This window comes from Danio aesculapii, chromosome 10 (genome assembly GCF_903798145.1).
Source record: "Danio aesculapii chromosome 10, fDanAes4.1, whole genome shotgun sequence".
Taxonomy (NCBI): Eukaryota; Metazoa; Chordata; class Actinopteri; order Cypriniformes; family Danionidae; genus Danio; species Danio aesculapii.
In genome coordinates this window covers 11,115,815-11,134,639 of record NC_079444.1, presented here as the reverse complement: position 1 = coordinate 11,134,639, position 18,825 = coordinate 11,115,815, and the positions used below count along the sequence as shown (strand labels likewise).

Genomic DNA, 18,825 nt, shown 5'->3' with positions numbered 1-18,825 from the left:
ACATTGTTCCTGTATGCACCTATTGGGTTTTGATGGATCAATGTGATAACACTGAAGATCAGATGTGTCAAATCCTAATTCAGGAAGAGCCACCTTAGTAAAGAGTTTACCTCCAACCTCAATTAAACACATGACCATGCTAATTAAAATCCTTGTGTCAATTGTGTTAAAGCTAGTATGAGGGAAAGTGGTCATCCTGGAACAGCAGAGAGCATAATGAAAATGATACTATTGTATGTATCATTCTAAATCAATCAGTCAAATTTAGAAATGCTGGTATTTGTTGGGGCAGTGTAATTCAAACAGATTCACACTTTTGCACAGATGGTCTGTGTCTAATTTAGCATTTTTGACAACTTCAGCATCTTCATTTGCGTGATAAGCAAAGCAGAACAAACATCATTAGTCTGAGAAGTATGATACAATATGAACGAAGACTAATCCCATCTCCGAGGGACTTCTAGTTTAGCTACATTCATCAAAGGGATGCAAAGAAATCTGAACAGGAGCAGTTTGGGGGGGGGGTCGGGGGTGTATATAAAAAAATCCCGGCACTCCAAATCCGCGTGGCGTTCATTAGGAGAGAAAACAGCCCTGTGTAATTAGGTTATCCTCACATTCAGTAACAGCCAGATTTACTCTTGAACTTTTCTGTTTAACAGCTGCTAAGCCGCCACAGCCCTGGGGAAGAGACAGTGGCACCAGAGAGGATTTGGAGAGGTTGGAAAGGAAAACACAAGAAAAGGAGAAGAAAGTAAGAGGGGAGAGTCATACCACTGAATATTTGAATATGAAATTAATATTTTTTTATGAGAACTGTAAAGGAGGGAGGTTGAAGGGGGGATCTGTGCAACTGAATCACAAGCTTAGAGCGATGACCCTCCAAAGCAGACAGTTATACCAGTCTTAATGTGTCTGGAGTCTGTGTTAATGGTAAGAGGGTATTAGTTTTGCACCCCATGTGTGAATGGGGTTCTCGACCCCTGTGGTTTAAACTGGCATGACCACATATGCAAGAGGGGTCACAGACGAAAGGACGATTGGAGCTGCCAGCCAGCAGAGAATGAGGGGATTAAGATGAAACAATCAAAGTGCAACTGCAAGAGGCAGATGGGGGATTTAGGATTGATGCTGTCCCTGATAAACATGCAGCACCCTAGACCAATTAAAATCAAGACTGCACCATCTTAACTGGTAATGAGGCTGATGAATTGGCACAAAAAGCAATAGAACAGGAGTATCTGTAGGGATCTCTGAGATCAATGGGAGAACTAAACGCTGGACTTCTTGGTCCAAAATGAATCCTAGGACTCAAATCCAAGTCTAGGCATTGTTTGACTGGGAAACGCAAGCAATGCCTTCTGGTGGCTTAATGCCCTACGGTTTAGGATTAGGTTATACATATAAGGTTAGGGCATGAGTTACTTGGAGTCGAGCTATCCTAATAAATGAAGGTAATAAAGGTAAAAAAGCTGTCCTCTGAGATCAATGTGAGAACTAAACGTTGGACTTCTTGATCCAAAATGGATCCTAGGACTCAAATCCAAGTCTAAGCATTGTTTGACTGGGGATCGCAAGCAATGCCTTCTGGTGACTTAATGCCCTACGGTTTAGGATTGGGTTATACATATAAGGTTAGGGCATGAGTTACTTGAAGTAGAGCTATCCAAGGTAATAAAGGTAAAAATGCTGTCATTGGGGTGTTACCTTTTCACAAGGTACACTCGGGTGCCTAACAAGTCCATGTTGGTACGTTAAGGGTACACTTTTGTAACTTTAAGGTACATATTTGTACTCTTTAGGTACTAATTTCTAGCTTTAAGGTACAATGTAGACCGTAAAATTGTGCCACCCTGTTTCAGTACTTTTATTTCTAAGAGTTTACTTAATGTCAATTTTATAAACTGTAAAGATGAACACAATGTCAAGGTGCCTGACGAAATACAAAGCAGAATGACTATGTCTGTTTTACTGCATGTGAATATCAAGTCAGAACAGCTATTATCAATCTGCAGCTGAGACACCCTCATCTCCTCCTGGTGCAGCTCTGAGCTCAGGTGGCCAACGGGATAAACACATGCATCATTACAGACAGTCTACAGACATCTCTGACCCCTATGAACTTGAAGATATTTGTTTTGTTCCTAGTAAATGACAAATTGTCATGTGTATGTTCATATAGGTCTCTCTAAATTGCTATACCTATAAAAAAGCAGACCACAAAGACACTTATGGTCATATTTATTGATATTTTATTGTCTTACCTATACAAATAAAAAATAAAAAAACTTTCCCCTCAATTTGTTTCTAAAATGTAAAAAATATATATATATATGAAAGGATGTTTTTAAGTTTGAGTTTATAATTGTATAGATTTTAAATCATATATAACTATAAGTTTATAGATACACAAATAACGTTAAGGATTAACCTAACCACATTTATTTTTAGAATATGAATTCAGTAAACTGTCCATAATTTGTTGATAAATTTGTAAACAATCTTTTTTTTAAGACAGGATTTGATCGCATACACACATTGCTGTGTGTTTATTCTCAGAGGCAGTGTCAAAGAGGGGAGTACAAAACACTATCATTTCATCGGTCTAAAGATGCTCATTTTAGCTTCTAAAAGGATCTGAAAAATCAAACAGAGAGGTTATAAAAGTAGACGAGGGAAATAAGTATTGTCTTTTTTTCTGTAATGCTCATTGCACCACCCCAACTCATTGCCAAAACTGTGCTGTTGTTGTCCATTCCAAGTTGGCTGAAATAGAGGACAATTAGACGACACCCATTCCCCTTTTCCAGCCTTCCCACTGAAATCCCATGTTATTCTGAGATCAAGTATCAGACCTCGACAGAGTAAAAGCAGCATTTTCAGTATTCTGAGCCTTGCATGAAACAATATATCTCCACTTTCAGATATAAAAAGCATGACCTCCAGAGCTACTTTGATGCGTTCTCCTGTTTCCTGAGCCCATTACAATCCACTACATAACCGCAGGGTGACAACAGAGCCCTGCCTGTCCGCTCATCCAACTGTGCATCATCAGCACTAGTGTTACAGCTGAGCCAAAGTGAGCTGAGCCCAGTCGGCACGCAGACTCACACTTACGCACACACACACACTCTGTGCAGTGATATCATAGCCCAGGCTGGTGGAATGACACAGTTGTTGGGGTTGCACAGTTGCACCGGGCCAAACACATAGCCATGAGGGGCGCCTACTATCCATAAAAGCAGATGCCCTGCATGGAATTGCAGGAATCGATATGTAAGCTTACATACACAACATGTGACATGCACCTTCTCATGCAGAAACTCCTGAAGGTATCTTTAGCGATGATGTAATCCTCATCCACACCTCACCACACAGCATTCACATGCACATAGTCTGTAGCTGCACGATCACACATAAGCATTCAAGGAGGTGCCCCCCTCTCACCTGCACCTGCATGAAGGAGCCCCTGTAGAAGCAGCAGGCAGCCGCTGACAGGGCACTCCACAGGCTGCATCTCTCCGTCATGGCTCCGGTCCTCCTCTCTTCGGCTCTTCCACCCCTGGAGTCCTCTAGAAACCCCAGGTCATGCCCCTATCCCCTTGCGTTCACCCGTGCACAAGCCACAGCCGCAACTGATGAGTGCTATTGCCGTTCCACTGGAGGAAGTGTCATCCCAGATCCGCACCGGCTTCCTCTCTCTCTCTCCCAATGTCTAGATCTCTCTCTCCCTCTCTGACTTTCAATGTATCTCTCTCTTGCTCAGTTCCGCTGCCTCTTACTCTCACTCTAGCGCTTGCTATGCTTCACAGCGCTGGCAGGGATTACCTCATCGCTCTTGGATGAAAGCGGTGGGTGGGGGGAGGGACAGAGGGGAGAGGGAGGGATGTAGAAAGAGAGAGATGCTTGCAGGCACTGAGACCCCACCCACCCCCTCCTCCAGGGCTCCAAACAATGCTGGGGGGAGAGAGACTGGGAGAGAGCGGGGCATGTGGCGCACGCATTCAGCACCTACTCAAAGGAATTTTCCCTTTTATTCCAATTTGAAAGACCGCAAAAGAAAACTAGAGGGGGGCAGTCAGGGAAAAAGAGTCTATAGACACTCACCCACATGCACATACACGCTCCCACACCCATCAAGCTGAGAAAAGAGTTCAATCTAAGCGCACATGACTGTGTTTATTTATTTATTATTATTATTATTATTATTTCACCAGGAGGAGATGTTGTAAGTCTGGGCATGCAGGAGCTATTTAAAATGTAGAAGTTGTGATTGGAAATAAAATGATGTTTTCTAGGAACGTAGTAAAAACCTGCTAATGAGCCTCAGTACTTGAATATTCCCTATCGAATACTACCCACGCCTTCGCACATACTTACTCCAGATAAAATGAGACTGACTCTGGCACAGCGGTTTAGGGTGGGGTGTTTGCCCCCTGGGGACTATTGTGACATCAAAATGGACGCCTCACTATGGCAACCAACTCATAGCAGCATACTCAAATAAATAGTTTCCACATAAAACCTAAATTCTATTATTTGTCCATCTTGAAGTCAATCCAAACAGGAACAGACTGAAACCTGAGTAAGTATTCACAGATTATTGTGCCATCCTTAGGCTTAGTCCCTTTATTAATCAGGGGTCGCCACAGTGGAATGAACTGCCAACTTATCCAGCATATGTTTTACACAGTGGATGCCCTTCCAGCTGCAACCCAACACTGGGAAACACCCACACACTCTTGCATTCACACACATACACTACGGACAATTTAGATTTATTCAATTCAGCTATAGCGCATGTCTTAGGTCAGTTGGGGAAACCGGAGCACCCGGAGGAAACCCACCACGAACACGGGGAGAACATGGAAACTCCACACAGAAATGCCAACTGAACCAGCCGGGGCTCGAACCAGCGACCTTCTTGCTGTGAGGCGTTCGTGCTACCTGTTGTGACGCCCTGTGCCATCCTTCATAGCTCTCAAATATAATTTGTGCATCTGGATATTCAAGCTTGATGCAATAAGGGTGTTTTCACACCTGTCTCATTTGGAGATTTTTGTTTCGCAACATAGATAATTATGTTCTTTATTTTGGCTCGTTTAATATGATTATGGCATTAATGCTTTTCCAAAAAAAAATTTTTTTTAGATTGTGCAAACATGATCGCCTTGGTCCATTTAAAATCAAACTATGTGGTAAGCCTGACCCAAGGCAAATCAGTGAAAAATAGAGCTCAACAGCATACTCCCCCTTCAAGACGTGCTAGCCCTGGTTTGCCCTGACGTGTTGTTATTTTCAGACCAGCGCAACCTCAATTTTCCCGTTTTCCACCACGTTATTTAAATAGTAAATCCATTTGTGCCACTTTGTGGACTCGAGTGTTCAGGTCTAGAAAGGAAGTGTGTTAAGGCGCATTGTTGGCGCGTTGCTATTTTGAGGAACTAAAATAGACTGTGCAATAGACCAACTGAAAGCAGGTCTAAAGTCCAGTGCAGAGCATGTTAGTTATGCGCCTCGCTTACACAGTGCTTAATACACGCAGGATGTACAGCAATATGCAAATATCTTTACAAATGAAAAAATAAAGGAATACAATATTACAAAAATGATTACTTTAGACATTAATATAAAAACCACTGCCTCCATGCCTTCTTCATCTCGGAGGGCTTTTTTCAGTTTATTCACGACAACTTGTGTCACTAGTTAAGTGTAAGAATTTTTTTTGAATACTGAATCATCTTTTTTTTTTTTTTTAAGTATGCTATAAAATATTTCAGATTCACATTTAACATTTTTTCTTGTTTTTTGTTTTTACAGTAAAACCAAAATCAAGTGTAGTAGTGCAGCAGGATTATGTTTGTTGGATTTTTTTATAAACCAACAATGCTGTGTGTGTAAATCATTACTAAAAACAGTCATTCTTTAAATGACTTGAACAGTCATTATTTAAAACAGTAAAAACCGTCAACCATTTGGTAGAGCGGCAGTCAAAGGGTTAATGTGTATAAAAAGAGTAGTCTATATATTTTCAAAACATTCTATGAATAAAAGTAAGTCATATGGGTTTATGTGGGGTGGCAAGGTGTCTCAGTGGTTAGCATTGTCGCCTCACAGCAAGAAGGTTGCTGGTTCGAGTCCCGGCTGGGCCAGTTGGTATGTGGAGTTTGCAACTTTGCATGTTCTCCCAGTGTTCGTATGGGTTTTTGTCCTACCTTGTCAGGTTGTCCTACCTCCCATTCCAAAAGTAGGTAACACATTTTGATGACGCAAAAACCCATCAGATTTTGCTACAAGTGTAAATTTTAATGTGGAGTAGTGTGATATGAAGCTGTAATATCGCCCTAACCCACCTAATCCATAACCCCAACCTCAGAACCATTCAAATACAGTGTTGGTAGCATAATCTGATGCGCAGGATAAAATGCCAGAACACTGGTTTCCTCCACAGTCCAAAGACAGACGGTATAGGTGAATTGGGTAAAAAAAATTGGCCGTAGTGAATGAGTGCGTGTGTGAATGCAAGTGTATGGGTGTTTCCCAATACTAGGTTGCAGGTGGAAGCACATCCGTTGCATAAAACATATGCCAGAACAGTTGGTGGTTCATTACGCTGTGGTGACCCCTGATAAATAAAGGACTAAGCTGAAGGAAAATGAATGAAAAGTTTATATTGGAAATTCTCACTATTCCCTTAAATCAGAAGTGCCCAATAATGGATGCAGCAGAGTTTTGTTCCAACCTGCCCCAGTGCAATTGCCTGGAACGGTCCTACTGAGGGCCTTTATTAGCTGGTTCAGGTGTGTTTAATTAGGATTTTAACTCTGCAGTATAGTGGCCCTCCAGGAGCAGGATTTGACACCCCCTACTTTAACACCACCATTTCAGACCAGACAGCAACATCTGTCGAAGGAGCACATAAGCATTTTGCTGCTATATGGTATAAGTGCATATTAGGTTCTGTAACAAGCGACGAAGCTTTTGAGTGACGAAGCTTCCAGCGTGACCTCGGGAAACCACACAATGAAAAACAAAAGATGTAATTAGACGAGACCCATTCTGCAAAGAAATCTCACTGATGCTATTGTGCATTTGCAGATAATCCTTTAAGAGCATGTTCAATTCATGTTGTACGCTCATCAGCCTGAAACAATGGGAGGATGAATGTCAAATTGAAGCTTTTAAAGAGTAGGAGAAGATAACATGTGGTGTAATCCAGTGCGTGGGTTAACATCATGTGTTATGGCGTGTATATGTGTCTCATGAGATCACTAAATGAAAAAAAAAGGATTTCATTTTATTACCGCACACATGATGAGGAGTCTCACATGACACACACTATGACAAACATATGGCAGCCACAGACAGACATTACTACCTGAATTGACTTTTTGTAGGTTAACTGTCCTCTTTTTGGTATTTGTAGTACCAAAATAATCATCGCGATACATAGTTTTGTGTCCTGACAAGCTGGATAGTTATAGACTGTAAAATCACTGTAAAAACAGTCAACTTTATCAAATGAAATGAGTGTAATCAACTCAAAATTTACTGAAAGTTAATTCTACTCATTTGAATAGAGTTTGGAACTCAGTGTTGAAGTTAGAGTTAATTAAATACCTCAATACCTCAGTAAGTTCACAACACTTATATAGATTAGTTTTATAACTCAAATGGTTTGTAGCAATCGGTTTCCACAAATAGTTTGAGTTGCCTTAACTTATTGGGTTTTACAGTACTCAGTTGGTTTGAGTTCTCTTCATTTATTGGGTTTCACTGTGCTCAGATTGTTTCATTTACTCAAATGGTTTAAGTTCACAGTACTCATTAGGATTAGTTTTTGAACTTAAATGGTTTGTTGCAATTGGTTTCCTGAAATGGTTTGAGTTTTACAGTCTAGGAACTCAGTTATAAGAACTAGCCACCAGGGCAGTTCCTTAAGAACAAAATTTACACTGAGGGTATTTTTTTTCTAATTGCAAGTGTCATTTAAGCAAAGAACTCCACAAAGCCACCAACTTAAAGATGAAGGACATAATGATTGGAGCTGTGTTTATGTTGTGTGTTTTGTGATAATGGAGATGAAATGTAGTCTTCTATGACACCTTGCAGTGTTACATTTCATGAAGTCTGGGAATAAAACACAATGGCACATGTAATTGCTGTTAACTTTGTTTACTGCATTGCTATCTCTTGCAACACTTTAAACTATTTTACAGGAGTATTGAATGGCATCCGTTCAACGTAGATTTTATTTCACTTGCTAGTTTCTACTGTACTGGACTGGACTGTACTGTACTGTACTGTACTACCCTACTCTGAAGTGGGAGCTAAATGATTCCCCCAAAAGTAATTTCTGACTTGAATCTTGAATTATTCCCAGCCAAAATGTGAGTATTTCCACCAACATTCCAGATTTCAAGCATTAACGCTGAAGCCATTAATGCAGGAGTCTCAAACGGTTGGCCATTTGTGGCTCTCCCTCTTCCTCCCTCTGGCCCGCAACTAACATCAAAGTATAACGAGATTCGGTCCACCAAAACATATATTTTTGAATCATTATTGTTGTGCAGTCACAAATAGCCACTTCTAATTATGACCCTCCACCTACTGGACATTAAATTCCTTTACTTACATTTAGAAAGTGCTTTTCTGGACACTCAAAGTACTTTACACATTGGGGGAAATCTCCTCATCCACCACCAGTGTGCAGCATCCACCTACACCAGACCGCACACCAGCTGTTTGGCCAGGATTAAACCCCTACTCTTTTCAAAGGATATCCTGGGATTTTTAACAACCACAGAGAGTACCTTAGTTTAATGTCTCATCCGAAAGACAGTGCTCACTGAGCAGTATTGAGTCCCCATCAATATACTCGGGCGTTAGGACCCACACAAACCACAAGTTGAGCACACCCTGCTGGCCTCACTAACGCCACTTCTGGCAGCCCTGCTTAGCTTAAATGGGTGACCATGTGAGAGTTGCAGAGAGCTAGCTGCCGGCTAGGACTTAAGGGTTGTGCTATATATGAACATTAAAATATATGTCAGTAAGTGCTCTATTTTTTACTAAAGCTGTATTTTTGTAAATATTTAAGAGTCATTTGATTATAATCAGTTTTATACCACCTGTATTTTGTTGTACAAACACTTCTTCATGGCTTACATGTTATGCTGGGGGTGTTAATATGATAGTTTGGCTAATATTCGATTCAAATAGTCTCATTTAATAGATTTTCCTCAAATGCGTATTAAGAATTGTATAAAAAATGTGCATTAGTAAAGTTTTACTGCTGGCTGAATTGAACATGTTAAAGTAAATGTGAATATATACATACTTCCCCCTCTTCGCTGTAGCTTTACAAAAAATAAGGATATTGAGAAGAACAACTGCCAGTAAAGTCACTTAAGTTAGCCAATCTGCTTTCTGCTGTCTTATGCTATCTGATAATGCTATCAAATAAACATTTGGTTAAAAAACAATTCATTTGGACAGAATAATAATAATAGTTATTATTATTATGTCTATTATTAAATTATAGTATTTTCATAGCAATTTAAACTACCTCTTTAATGTGTACAACAAGAAACAAAAAAGGAGCTTTGACTTCATTTACTCTGGGAAAAAATGACTGAGTGCATCAATTACATCAGGTTTCCACTTTTTTCTTGTGCTTGAATATTAAAACAGCCCTCCTATGAATTGTCAGTCACTGATATGGTCAAATTTAGTTTGAGACCCCTGCTCTAATGGCTCAACCAGTGGTGTGAGATTGGTCAGGATTACCTGTTTGATCAGTAGTACACTCTCACAAAAAGTACAATAGGTTCCATATTGGTGTCCTAAAACCCCAAAGTCCGAAGCAAAAAAAAGTGTACCCAAAAGTGATAAAGGACTGCCTTGATGACAGCTCTTGTACCTTTATAAATGGATAGAAAATGGACGGTGTTTGAAAACAGTCATTTCATTCCTCTGAAACCATTATCTTGTCATTGTTGGTTGTGCCATGGTGACTAAGATAGAGGAACCAAACCCTTGTAAAGTCCATTTGTTTGCAGATAGAAAACAAAAGGTCCCGTCTAGAAGAAACAATTGAGATACTAAAGACATCTTTTTTCTTGCCTCCTTCGCTGCCCTAGTTCTCTTGTTTTGGGTCTCATGCTGTTGTGTGTATCTATGCTGATCGTGGCTTTTCCATCACAAACCCTCCTCAATCTTCCATTCAATCTCTCTCTCGGTTAAATATTAATTACACAGCGAGTGTCCTGCAGGCAGGGTGCAGCGGTACAATGGATAGGAGCTAGGCGCTGTGCGTGAACTGGTAATGAGGAGGTGGAGGGGGATCATGTCTACCTCCATCTGCCTAAAGGGCCCAAAGCCCTCATCTCCCTCATGCTATTAACATTAATGAGTAGGGCCCCGTTGGAATTCTGGGTATTGTAGTTGGTGTGCGATATGCTTCTTAATCAAGATGGTGCTATATTTGCTGATCAAGCAAATTGGTTATTTGGTTTGATCTGTAGCAGTAATACAAGACCATGAGAAGCATGTTAGCGAGGAAGGCTGAGTCAGTTTCCAGGTCTAATCAATGCGGAGTTGTGTAGTGATTTGATTTAAATGTAATAACTGGCTGTTCTGTATGTATTTCCATGCTAAAAGCTGGAGGGAGGGGAAAAAGGGTAATCACAGCCCCATTCCTACTCCAGCCTGGCCTACATGGTTCTGTCTGTCTTCATTGGCTGTTCTCCATTCGATCTATCATACATCTTGGTTTACTTTATTACTACTGCCATTTGTGAAATCCTTAACCATCATGACAGCATGGGGCTTGTTGAAGTGCATTGGTACTTTGGTAATTACAAGCCTGGTGCACATTAAATGTGCATGCAAAACCATAGATTAATTCATTCATTTTCCTTTCGGCTTTATTAATCAGGGGTCACCACAGCGGAATGAACCGCCAACTCATCCAGCATATGTTTTACTCAGCGGATGTCCTTCCAGGTGCAACCCATCACTGGGAAACACCCATACAAACTCATTCACACTCCTACACTACGGATGATTTAGCTTACCCAATTCACCTGTACCACATGTTTTTGGACTCGTGGGGGAAACCGGAGCACCCAGAGGAAACCCACCATGCAAAATCATACACACTCAAAAAATAACTTTTGTTGCTTGTTTACACTACTTATTAAAAATGAGTTGAAATAACACAATTTGTTTGTTTTTGGGACAACTCAATTGTTTTATGTTCAGCAATTAAGTTTTTTGGTTTATGTTGGGACAGCATGCAGTCATTGTATGGAACCCAGTAGAATTCACTGAAAGAAGAATCTTGAGTTATACCTCGAGTAGAAATTCTGCAATGTGTTGGTCACTAAACTTAATTGTCTTATCTTCAGTGCATATGCCAAAAAATGCAAATAGTGATGGTTTACTTACACGGAGGAAATGAGCTACACCCATTTTGAACTATTCTCAGAGCGAAGTCATTAAATTTTTGCTAAAGGATAAATAAAATCTGTCCAAAATATCAGAACTGAATATGTACAAAATGTCAGATGTGTGTCAAGAAAGCAAGTTTGGGCTAAAATATTTTGCACAATAAAAGAAATGGGCTGCACTTTAGAAATGTTTCTGGAGCAGCACAATGTATAATTTACAGTGCTCAGCATAATTGAGTACAGCCCATTTTGAAAATTAATATTTTTTTATCCATTTCTCAGTGAATATATGCAATGCGTTTTGGTGATTTATTAAACAGATATATTTCTTAAAATAATATTTAATACATAAATAATACAATTAAATTCAAGCAAAATATAAAAAAAAAAATGTATTTATATTTTTCTATAACATATAAGTTTGGCTGTACTAGTTTTTTGGACCCTTATTGTAAGTTATTTTGTTAGATAAGCTGCAGATTTGGCTTTAATACTGACTAATCTAATGTATATGCACAAATATAATATTAATATATTATATAATATAATTATAATAATATAATATTATAGCACTGTAGCAACAGCACTGGTTTTATTTGCTAAGTTTATTAAATAAATATGTTCCATATGTCAATTAATGGTTAGTGTTGAACAAAGTATTGAATAGCAAAAATCACCTTTGAAGATGGTCTTAATGTCATTTTTTATCTTAACTTGTGCATCTTTTACAATTTTGGACAGTTGAATGTTAAATGAGTCCAATCCATATTCGGTAAAATTAATTTAATGGAGAACAAGTAGCTTTTACTAGTTTTTGTACTTGTATCGGAAATGGCAGAAAGTTTTTTTGTTAAAATTGGTATTGGGCCAAAAAAAATTCAGTGCATCCCTAATTTTGAATCTAAAATAGCACAGAGACTTCGGGTTTGTACTTTTTTTTTTGACTTCCGAAAAAAAGACATCCACAACTACTGAATATTATACCACTAAGTGTTATTTAATTCTTATTTATATGCACTGCAATTTAGATCATTGTAAAATATAACTAAAGCTACCATGTTGCTAAATTGAATTGGTCATACTATTGTATTGCTTTAATGGAAATATAGACATGTATCACAGTAGAATATGAACCCTTTATTTGGTAATAAATACTGTGGTACCACAGTTAGGCATGGGGCAATAACCGGTTTCAAGTTATACTGTGGTTTGGAAAGATCAAGGTTTTAAAACAGCAAAAAAAATCTGTTATACCATTCCTAAGGTACCTAAAGTCAGAATTATTAACCCCCACCCCCCACCCCCCCCCTTGATTTTTTTCTTCTCTTTTTTAAATATTTCCCAAATTATGTTTAACAGAGCAAGGAAATTTTCACAGTATGTCTGATAATATTTTTTCTTGAGTTATTAATACTATTATGTTTAGAAATGTGTTGAAAAATTCTACTCTTCGTTAAACAGAAATTAGGGGAAAAAATAAACAGGAGGGCTAATAATTCTGACTTCAACTGTATATGTAAAGGTTTAGTAAAGGTTTTTTATGTGTTGTAAAGGAATCTGATGAACGTAGCAGAAGTCAATAATTTATTGTAATTATTTAGCCTGACATGTTTATTGATCCAAAATATTTTAATTGTAAATTGAAAAATTGTAAAATGAAATACTGGATAATGTGTTCAATGAGGGAAATTTTTTTAGTTTTTTACTGAGACATTTATAAAAGAACTTATTTTAGAGCAGTAATCACAATACTGTGATATCGTGAAACCGTGATATTTTTATCCATGGTTATCATCTTATCATCATCTTATCATCAAACTTGTACCGGCCTATGCCTAACCACAGTACTGTTAGAGTAGATCAGCACTGGCATCTCTCAGTCGAATTTTCAGTAATACAATTACTGAAAGGAAAGCGCTAATTGGTGTTAGCGGCTATAAGAAAGGTTAGGAGTTCAATTCTGAGGTGCTAGGAAGGGTGTGAGATCTGGGAACAACAGAGATAATGAGATGACAGCCCAGCAGAAAATAAACATCGGGTATCGGCGGTTCAATGGAAGATCGCAATTACGAACACTTCCAGTGATCACACACGTCAGGGCCTCTGGGAACGTTCTGTTCTGGAGCTAAGACCAGTTGTGCTTCTCTGTTTCCAGCTGAAAGAGCTGTTTTTTGCCATTACAGTGAACATTGAGGCCAGAGACTCAATTTAACTCAGACACCATTAAAGTTTCATATTGTGGCGGTGAAGAGAGGGAACGATGGCATCTAAGAAATGGAGGGCGTCTGAGGCATCTAAGAAATGGAGGGAAAGAAGCTTGTGCATCCTAATTAACGTACAGTACTGCTGCACTCAAATTAATCTGCAACTTAATGAAATTAGAATGTGTACACGATAATGATGTATTAAAACAAATGTTTTTCCTTTTGTTTGACAACAGTTGACATCGGTGTCAAAATTGATCCCTGTTTACACAAATTAATGAAAAGAAAGTGCTTTTTATGCATAACAGGTCACTTTGTTTCCAAAGAAACACCATGCACCTATGCATATTCACATTCTTCAACACACAAACACAGTCCTATAGTCCGCCATTTTTGTTTTGGAAGTCAAATACTCTTGCATTCCTAATCAAGTAATGCTAAACACCAAGTAATAGTAAACATGCTAAGCAAGTAATGGACTAAACAAGTAATGTGCAACATCACCGTTTTCACAAATCGGCATATTTTGTTGTTTACACAGCTAATGGTATCACAGATAACACAATACCGTTTTTGACTAAAATTGTGTGTGTGTGTGTGTGTGTGTGTGTGTGCTTTAGCGGATCTCCATTTTAGTACAACTCAAAATCAGAAAAAGTTGGGACAGTATGGAAAACGCAAATAAAAAAAAGAAAGTAGTAATTTCCATGTTTACTTTGACTTTTATTTCATTGCGGACAAAATGAACACAAAATATTTCATGTTTTGTCTGGTCAACTTTTTTTTTATTTGTAAATTGTAACTTTTTTGTAAATTGATTCATTTGTGAAAACGGTATAGTGCCTAAAGGAAGCCCTATGTTAACAGTGTCCAGAAGTGCCCTCGACTTCACTGTGCTCGGAGGCATCTAGGATGGACCATCACACAGTGGAAACGTAATATGGTCAGATGAATAATTTCAGGTATTTTTTTAGGAGAAATGGACGTTGTGTGCTTCGAACCAAAAAGAAAAGGATCATCCAGACTTTTACCAGAAACAAGTCCAAAAGCCAGGGTCTTTCATAGTATGGGGTTGTGCCAATGTCCTTGGCAAAGGCAACTTGCAGTTCTGTGAGGACACCAGTAATGTTAAAAAAGAGATCGTGAAGCACAGTATGCTGCCCTCTTTTCCAGCCATATTTCAACAAGACAATGCAAAACCACATTCTGCACACATTACAAAGTCCTGGCTGTGGAGGAAGAGTATACAAGTACTTGACTGGCCTATTTGCGGTCCCGACCTGTTTCCAACAGAGAATGTATGGTGCATTTTGAAGTGCAAAACGGGACAACGAAGACCCTGTATTGTTGCCAACCTTAAGAAATGTTTGCAGGAACAATGCGACAAAATTACGCCTGAAACACTCCACCCTTTGGTGTCTTCAGTTCCTAAACATCTTTGTTGTGAAACGAAATGGCAACTTTACAAAGTGATAAATGCTTTACAGTTTAACTTTTTGAAATGTGTTGCTAGAACCAAAATTGTTTATTTAAAAAATAAATAAATAAATAATGAAAAAATAATAATAATAAAATAAAAATCATAAGAAACACATTAAATAATGATTGTTGTATTACTGCATTTAAGTCAAAGTAAATTTAGAAATCATTATTTACTTTTTAATTTGCGTTTTCCATACTGTCCCAACTTTGATTTGGTGTTGTATGTCATTGTCTTGTGAACATACACGTAACATACATTGGTTATTTTTAATAAACTTAATACATACTGCATAACCTTGGTAAATGAATGGCTGATACGATTATTTTTAAAACCAAAATGGAGCAATTAATGAATTAACAGAGTCACAATATAATTCTTTTGTCGAGACACAACACTTGTGCGTCATTAACAATCAATGTTACTGACTAGTTGTTCATGATTGTTTGAAGAAACAAAACAATTCTTTGTTAAATGCAGCCATTGAGAACGGTCAGTATTGATTAATTTACCCCCCCCCAAAAAAACGTTGTTTTTTTGCACAAAAAATCAATTAATGCAGGAAGTTTATTATTTGTGTTTGTATTTTACAGTGTGTAAACAGTGAAAATGATTTTTAAACTCTGATTTTCCTGATTCCGCTGTGGGGATAACTGATAAATCAGGAACTACGCCAACAGAAAATGAAAAAAAATGTTTTGAAGTTCCTTTCTCTACTTTCTCTTCAAGAATTAAAAGCCAGTTTGGAGCGCCATCTTGAGGTGACAGAGTTCAATACACAGCAATTAAATGGAGAATCTAATATCCTAATGACTGCAAATAAGGACAGGGCTAGGAAGGACATTAATTTGCACCAAATCAGCACATTGCAAAAGACCTCATTAGATTAATTTCTTATTACATCTAAAATGGTGCTTTTAGTTAATGAATACAGGGATTTAGCCTAATTAACCACGAAATAGCCATCTTCAGCATGCTGTCAGGAGAAAGTCTAAAAATATAGCCTAAATCAAAGACCAGACAGATCCTAGGAAAATTCCTTCCAGCTTCTTCTTATTAATGATAGTAGACTGTCTAGTTTAAACACACTTTACACATTGACTTCTTGTTTAATAGACAGCAGCCTTACCTCCACATATTCTCCCTGGTTTTCTGTGATGTCCAGTTGACTGTGAAAAGAAAAATATTGACAACATTGTTTAATTATACAAAGTTCCTATGTGATATATTATACACAGGGTCATGCTATAAAATGCTATATTACTTGTAATCAGTCAGTAATGTTAATAAATAGTTTTTAACAATGTTTGAGAATGTGCTGTGGTTTAGTGTGATTGTAAATTCATTATTGTACTTATAATGTGAGCAGCTCATGATAGTGTTTTCAGTGTCTCTGAGGTGCTCCATCTCTGCAAGCACAAGTTATTTTTTTACCACACCTGTTTCGTTTCTTTATACTGTACAGCAAGATGCTTAATAAAACTCAGAGGAACTTGACCCTATACTTTTACATTCAAAGGAAGTGAAATTGTGTTCACAGAAATACCACATCAATGACAAGGATTTAATGAGGTTGGACCAAAAACAGGAAGTATAGAGATAAAGCATCTTGCAAAGTAATCTGATAGTTCCTATTACAAAACTGGTTGAAATGGTCATATTAAAGAGACAGTTCGGACAAAAAATACGTTTCGGGCATCATTTTCTCCCCTCCACTTGTTCCAAACCAGCTAGAACTCAAAAGAAGATATTCTGATGAATGTTGGAAGCCAGTAGCCATTGGTTTCCATTATTTCCTACTATGGATGTCAATGGCTGTGGCTTTCAAACAGTCTTCAAAATATCTTCAACAGAGAATCAAACCTCGAAGTTTGGAGCCACTTGAGGGTCGTGGTCAAGGTAGCATTTATTTTTAAAATAGCATTACATTTTTAAATAAGAAAAGACCCACAAAAAGACAACATACAGTATAAAATACAATGTTAGCAACAATTCTAGTCCTATAATTTTACATACTATTCCATTAAAAATAATAATTACAAATAAAATTTAGTAAAGAACAAAAATAAGGATTTCATTTGCTTTAAGAATAAGATGTATTTGTTTCCAGTGAGGACTTGAAAAACTTGTTCATGTTTTTATCACCAGTAGGGTGGATTACTGTAATGGCCTCCTCACTTCCCTTCCCAAAAAGACAGTCAGACAGTTGCAGCTCGTTCAAAACACTGCTGCGAGGATTCTGACCAAAACCAGAAAATCCAAACACATCACACCTGTCCTCAGGTCTTTAAATTGGCTTCCGGTTACATTCAGTATAGATTTTAAAGTATTATTATGTGTCTATAAATCACTAAATTACGATGGCCGGGAAGTGCAAAACAACATTACAAAGTGTGAAACACTTTTACGAAGCTCAAGACAAATTTACATTTTGGAAAACATTTTTACCTGTCATAAGACACAGTTACATAGGAAAAACAATTTTACCAAGGACGAAGCAAATTTACATTTTAGAAAAAAAAAATTAACAAGACGCAAAACACTTTTACCAGCCTTGAAACAAACTTACAATGACAGATTCTTTACAGAAAGGCAATGTACCACACACCGGAAGTGACGTGGAATGTACCACACATCAGAAAATGTCAGCTCGTGTGTGACTTTGTAAACCATGTACTCCACAACACGAATTTACCGCACTCGCCACCAACGACAACAACACCTTTCATCGCGCCACTTCTGGTGTGTGGTACATTTCCTTTCAGTAAAGAATCTGTCATTGTTAACTAGTTTCAAGACTGGTAAAAGTGTTTTGCGTCTTGTTAATTTTTTTCTAAAATGTACATTTGTTTTGTCCTTGGTAAAATCGTTTTTCCTATATAATGGCCTAGGACCTTAATACAATACAGATATGCTCAATGAATACAAACAGATCACTAAGATCTTTAGGATCAAATAAATTAGAAATAACAAGAGTTGAGTCAAAGCAGGGTGAGTCTGCCTTCAGCTACTATGCCCCTCACTGCTGGAATCAGCTTCCAGAAATGATCAGATGTGCTCCAACATTAGGCACATTCAAATCAAGACTGAAAACACATCTGTTTAGCTGTTCCTTTACTGAATGAGCACTGTAATACGTCTGACAGATCGCACTATTATGACTTTCTTTTCTCTTTCATTCTTTTACAATATGTTTTAACACATTTTAATCTGTTTTTAATCATTTTTATTCTTTGTTTTATTCCTGTTTATGTAAAGCACTTTGAATTATTATTGTAAAAATGTGCTACATAACTAAACTTGCCTTGCCTTTAACTGTCAAAATTACTGTCGTTTAATTAAATCAACTAAATCAATTAAATCGGTCCTTTAATTAAATCAACTGACAATGGATCTAACCAATATGTATGTAGATTGTGCCTATATACAGTATGACATTGTTACTTATGTCAAAATTTATCAGCTCATACTCAAAGAATGTGATGAGTCAAATAAAATTGGTAAATTGTGAATAAATGTTTATTTTTGGGCTAATTATCTATTTTAAATGACAAAATCTGTCATTTTGGATCAGTAAATAAACATCATTATTCTTAACAAATCAAAATATGCAGGGTATGTTTTAGGTTTTGTTTAACGTTTTGAATGAAAGTGAACTATATTCATATTTTGAATGAAAGATAAATGT

At 37.6% G+C, this 18,825-nt stretch overlaps 1 protein-coding gene across 1 annotated transcript in view; it reads right to left on the bottom strand.

The window, feature by feature from the left end:
- Nucleotides 1–18,825, bottom strand: part of sh2d3ca (SH2 domain containing 3Ca) — a 109,638-nt gene that overhangs the window by 74,021 nt on the left and 16,792 nt on the right. The window contains exon 3 of the mRNA XM_056466337.1: nt 16,267–16,306. Coding sequence (XP_056322312.1) covers nt 16,267–16,306 — 40 coding nt within the window. The remainder of the gene's footprint in view (nt 1–16,266; nt 16,307–18,825) is intronic.